This window comes from Octodon degus, unplaced genomic scaffold (assembly GCF_000260255.1).
Source record: "Octodon degus isolate 3935 unplaced genomic scaffold, OctDeg1.0 scaffold00022, whole genome shotgun sequence".
In the NCBI taxonomy this organism is placed as follows: Eukaryota; Metazoa; Chordata; class Mammalia; order Rodentia; family Octodontidae; genus Octodon; species Octodon degus.
The window spans coordinates 4,521,256-4,527,255 of record NW_004524598.1 but is presented as its reverse complement, the minus strand read 5'-3'; the positions used below and the strand labels follow the sequence as shown (position 1 = coordinate 4,527,255).

Genomic DNA, 6,000 nt, shown 5'->3' with positions numbered 1-6,000 from the left:
GAGAGAGAGAGAGAGAGAGAGAGAGAGAGAGAGAGAGCCTCACAAAAAATCTCAAAATGTTTCTTAGTTTCAGATACACTGACTGGGAGGGACTCCATCTTCCATGAGAGTTATGCTGTAGCCAGGGAAACTGAGGTTCTGTGATGTTAAACAAAACCAAATAATCAGTAATGTAGTTAGGAAGGAGAATTTAGTTCTTGTTAACTTCATCATAGCAATTTCAAAAGTTGTTCTATTGGGTCATTTCTTCGGGTTAAAATAACTCAATCAATCCCATGCTTTCCAAAAAGTAAATAAAACTCTTACAGTTAATTGCATCAAGTTTCCTGTGACCTATCAGAAAGCAATTATATTGGACACCCTAATGCATTTTGAAACAGGACCTGAGATTTTGGGTTTTTTAGTGTGTGATGCAAATGTGGTGCAAGAACTTCTACTTTGCAGTGGCTAAACTTTTCCCAGAAAACAGGAACCTAAATGATACAGTATTTAACAAAAGAGGAAGTTTATGGAGCCCCTGTGTTACTGCAGGAGTTGTCATATACCAACCAAGTTAGTTTTAGGGAAAATATTTAATGTATCTGAGGCTGGGATTGATCATTTATAAAATAGGTACACAACTATTCCCTTAGCCAAATGCTGACTGTGAGGATTCAAATGAATTTTGATTGAGAGGCCTATTTGGAGGCTCTAAGGTCTTACTACATAATTCAGGCTGTTTTAAATTATGAAACTTCCAGTAACTGTGAGCTAAATAAACTTTTCCTTCTTCCATTTTGAGTGGTGGGTGTTTGTCCCAGCAACAAGAGAAGAGTACCTAAGACACAAACGAATTTAGACGGAGAGGCCTAGTACATAGCAAGCACTTTTCAAGAAGCTTTTGCCCTTGCTTTTTTTGTGCTTCCTCTCTGCTGGGTAGAAAGTCAGCCTGATGTATAAAGTGTGGATTGGACCTAATCAATTCTTACACAGAATTTGAAGAAAAGTTTCATCTTACTCAATAGTCATCCTAGCCACGGACTCAAGAGAGTTATAACCAGCTGCTGTGAAGTTGTCTTTATATCTCTCCATCTTAATAGCTTGGAGCCATTCTCCAACTGAACAAAAGGCAGTGAAGTCAGGAGTATTTTGATCCAGAAGAGGGCTTATTGGCCTAGACAACAATGAAACAGATGAAATAAATATCTCATCAACTACCAGAAACACAAACAAATACTCCAGTGTCTTAGCCACACAAGAATAGCAGTATACAGAATAAAGTTCAATATTTTAATGCATGATGTGTTAAAATGAACAGACATGATAATAACAGCCTAGAGCATGCATGTTTACCCAGGAAGTACAAATTCCTGAATTTAAATTTAATTTAGATGTGATGTCCACAAGGTCCTGTCTTGCATATGTTAATAAAAGTACAGCTAATAGTATCCAAACTGGTCAATATTTGTTCATTTGCTTCTTCCAAAGTACTTGCGTGGGGGTGAAGGAAGTATAGCTGGGACTGATTTCCTCAGGCCATGAAAGTGCTATTCAGAACCCCTTGTGTCCGCTGTACTTATAGCACCTTGTGAGCACCACGGAAGTTGGCGCCTCTCCACAGGGCCCTGACCCAGGACTGCCAGTGCGTGTCAGAGGAGCAACTGAATCGCTGCTAAGATGCACCACATGGATAAAGCCAAAAGAAAAGGAAGGGACTTTTTCACAATGCATATACCTCTTATATCATGTGTCAAGCTACTTTGCAAACTTTAACTTCACAGAATCATTTTATGAAATAATTGAAAGCAAACCATTAAAGTTACCAATATACATATAATGAAACATAGGTCAACAATAATAAAAACCCGTATAGTACTCTACTGCAAATATAAAAATGCTACCTTTTCACAAAATTTAGTTGATAAAGTGTTTTGAAAAGAACAGTGAGTTGTACAATTTTTAAGACAAAACAACAGTAATAAATGAATTCTCTTTAAACAGTAATTTAGATAAGCCATCTGTACAGGAAAATGGCCATAAATACACATAGTGTCGATTACTATATTGACACGGCAATCAATTTGTTATTGAGATGGAGTTAATGAGATAAAAGGTTTACCAGAATATTTTAATGTTTCCATATTCTCTCTCCTCAAGTATTTCTTACCTACTACAGGTTCCCAGGGGTGTTTTCAGACTATTTGGATTTCGAATCATTTTGTCTAGAATTCCAACTATCTGCTCAAACTTTGGCCTCTCAGCACGGTCCTTCTGCCAGCAGTCCAGCATTAGCTGGTGGAGACCAGCCGGGCAGTCCATGGGTGCTGGTAAGCGATAGCCTTCTTCTATTGCTTTTATAACCTAATGGCCAAGAAGACATTAAAATATTACTGAGTTTCAATTACAATGAAATGAACTTCTTGGTAAGCAATATGATTTATCTAGATAAGGCTGAGACACATTGCTTTGCAAATAGACTTGTTTTTTTCCCCCAAAACATTCATAAATATTAAGCATGTTATTAAGGGGTTCACAAAGTGCAGGATATGATGACATTTTCTAGTTAATTCAGCAATAGGAAGCAGCAATTAAGTTCACCAAGGTGCAAGAGAAGGAAACATATTTAATGTCATCCCAGAGGTTTTCAAAGGGGAACGTGTTATGGAACTATTTTGCTTGTATAAATTGTGAGCACACCATACTTGGTTATAAATTAGAATAAAAATCTGCAAGTGGAAAAGGAAATTAAGTTACTCAGGGTTAAAATAATAATTCACTTTACATGAGTGTGAATGACACTTGTTTTTTTTTAATTTTTTTTTTTTTTATTTATGTGTGTGTGTGTGTGTGTGTGGCCAGCTCAGCCCACCAGGGGGCGGGGCTGGCTGGCATGTGGTGCTGGGGGATTGAACCGCGGTCCCTGTGCTTTGCTGAGCTTGTTCTAAGTAGGTGCTTTAGACCCCTGAGCCATCTCACCAGCCCCGTGAATGACACTTGTAAACAGACATCAAAATATGTGAATGTACAGTGATGGAAAATGTTACTAACCACACTGTTCTGCTAAAAAATGTGACGCTTAGTGTTGCAACTGGTGTATGGAACCAGTTTGCGTGGATCACAGGAAGGAATCCCATTCCTTTCTGCTCAGGTCAGGGTCTTCACACTGGCAGATAGAAATCAACAGAGAGGAGAGTGGAGAAAGCTCCAAGGAAGGGCTTTCTCACCAAGACCTGGTTTGAAAACTTTGATCAGCATGCCTCTATGTATATGTGATAAGAGCTTGAGATTCAATAACTTCAAATGCTAATTGAAAATAGGTCTTCATGAACATTATTTCCACATGGCAATCAGAATGTCTAATTTACTTATTCAAATGTTTTATCTACATGGAAAACAGAAGACCTAAAAAATGGTAAAGAGGTGAGTAATAGAGAAGACCATGTGAAGATAAAAAAACATAGATACGGAGGACTTTATTCCAAGGAGGAATAACAGTCCACTGACACGTGTAATAGCAGTAAAAATGGAAGAAAAATGACTTTTAAAAAATCCAAACAACTAAATTTGGTTTTTGAGGACAATAAAGCCATAAGCAGGCAGACCAAAGGTGGCTTTAATAAATGTTAATGACCTTATATCTTTAGGGAAACATGCCCATGATTTATATTGACATTTAAGAACAGTAAAATAAAATGCAAAGCAGTATAGGATATCATTAATAACATAACTGCCATTATAATTTTGGGGGAAATTCTTTTGAATATGTGAAAAATTTAAAAGTCTATGTTAAAATTTAATTTATGAAAAATCTGTATGTTAAATTGGCCTACTATAAAAGTTGTATAGATAAACTTCATTATAGTAAACTTGAAAGGTGCTGCAAATATAAATCTTGACTCTAAGTCTCTTCTTGTCACAAGGTTACAGATTTCCATTAGTCTAATGTCCCACCTAAAGTCTTCATAGGCATCTCTCAGTCTAATTGGAAACTTGAGCTTATTTTTCTTCTGAGTTTTTTTCTATTGCAGTTAGTGACAGTGCCAGCCATTGTAGTCACTGCAGTCAAAAAGCTGAGAAATGTCACATCTTCTTTTCCCCTGTGCATAATCACTTAGTTATCATTTTCTGATGATTCTACACTTTAAATACACTACATGTTAAGTACTACAAAAGGATTTGTCGCTCCCTGAAGAACTGTCCCATAGGTAGGTCTTTGGAAAGTCACATAGTAGGGACTACTTTCTTAAGGACTTTCTTTTGCACAAAAATTACTGAGGAAAACACCTTAGTTTGAAGTGACCGTAAATAACCAGTGATGACAATAAATGTTGACAGAAGTCATTTGTTAGAATTTTAAAGTTTTTGACATTATAAGTACATGTAGTGGATCCCTGTAAACAGTTATCTAAAATATCCATCTTTATTTTTTTCTTTTGTAACTGGGGATTGAGCTCAGGCCCTCGCACTTGCCGGGCAAGCACTTATTCTACTGAGCTATCTCCCCAGGTCCTTAAAATATCCGTCTTTAAAGCTATTTGTGCTATAAGCAAACATACACAAATGGCAACTCCACAAAGATCACAAACATGTAAGGAGAGGAGGAATTATCCACTAAAAAAAAAAAAAGAATTTTTAAATGCAAAGAACTCATATGGCACTTTATGTGATTTCCAGTAGTAATAGTGCTTCAGGACTCAAAGGTGTTAAATAATTTAGTTAAATTAATGTAATATACTTTTGGTAATCTTGGATAAATGGCTTAAGCAATGATTTAATTTATAAATAAAGAAACAAAACTTTATGTTCTTAAAATAACCACATCAGAAACAATTGCAGAGGCATTTTTTTCATTGGATAAGAAATGGCTTTTCTTTACTTGAGGTTGCTTGTATTTGAACAGAAGCCATATCCTTCTGATCTGACAGAACTGCACTCTAATGCTCATAAATTAGTTCAGCGCTCAATTTTCCATCAGCTCCTAATCTATTTCTCTGCTTACAGCTTCTTCGGGTGTTCTCGAGGGACAATGCAGATAGAATTTCTTCCCTTCACATGACCCTTTAGAATGTAAATCTAAATCTGTCTGTGATATTTTGGACTTGCTTTCCTGCAGCAGGGGCATCACGCTTACATCACAGCATTTAGCATTCTGGAGCTGTGAACACAACGTATTCTTAAGTCTGTGTCAATGAACAGAGCCTTGTGCCATCTAATGACTCTTACAGGAATGAAAGAGTTAAAGGCCCTCTCCAGGTAATAATTTCAACATAGAAATCTGATGAAGCATATTGTTATAGTGGTGGAACAATGTTGACCTCAACAAAAAGACAATTTCTACCTAGGTTTAAAGACATATGGATAGTAAGTTTTCAAAAATTGTAAAGGAGCAGCAGCACAGCATAAAACATCAAGCAGTATTTTGATAAGAGAATAGTGTTTGGGATTTTAAAGTTCCCATTTATAATCATATCCCAAACCAAAGTAGTGCTAAATATACTTTTGGGAACTCCTCTGCATATTTTAGGATAGTCTGGAATAACCTAAAGTATTCCCTTTGAGGATAAGCCAGTCAGTAGGAAATTATACTGTCACAAACTGACTCTCAAGGTTCTGTAATTCTTTTGTGATTAAATTACCAGAAAACTTCTTGTTGCGTACACAGCTAATGATCTTAGAAAAAGTGTACTGAGTAGTTGCTCTATGACTAGTTCTTAAATAGAAATTATTTCACTAAATTTTTATAAAAGCCTTGATAGGTAGATATTATTATACTGACTCTGGAGAACATAATCTTTAGCACATACAAATAAAAGATAGGACTAATATTACATAGTTGCCAGCAAAAGAGACAGAACTGGATGTAGGGTAACTCATCAGAGATTCCATGGTTATCAGTGGCTTTACAGTTTCAAATAGGACAATAAGGGATATTTTCTGAAAATGGTTATGCATTCTTGGAAACAACAAAGCACACAGGTGAAATGACTGAATTTCTACTTCTTCAAGGATTGTGTGATTATT

General features: G+C 36.1%; 1 protein-coding gene across 3 annotated transcripts in view; it reads right to left on the bottom strand.

The window, feature by feature from the left end:
- The window catches only part of Epha7 (EPH receptor A7), a 171,843-nt gene that overhangs the window by 3,425 nt on the left and 162,418 nt on the right, over nucleotides 1–6,000 (bottom strand). For all 3 annotated transcript variants that reach the window (XM_004628194.2, XM_004628195.2, XM_004628196.2), the window contains exons 15-16: nucleotides 2,147–2,340; nucleotides 998–1,153 (exon numbers count right to left, since the gene is read on the bottom strand). In XM_004628194.2, the coding sequence (XP_004628251.1) occupies nucleotides 998–1,153; nucleotides 2,147–2,340 (350 nt within the window). The remainder of the gene's footprint in view (nucleotides 1–997; nucleotides 1,154–2,146; nucleotides 2,341–6,000) is intronic.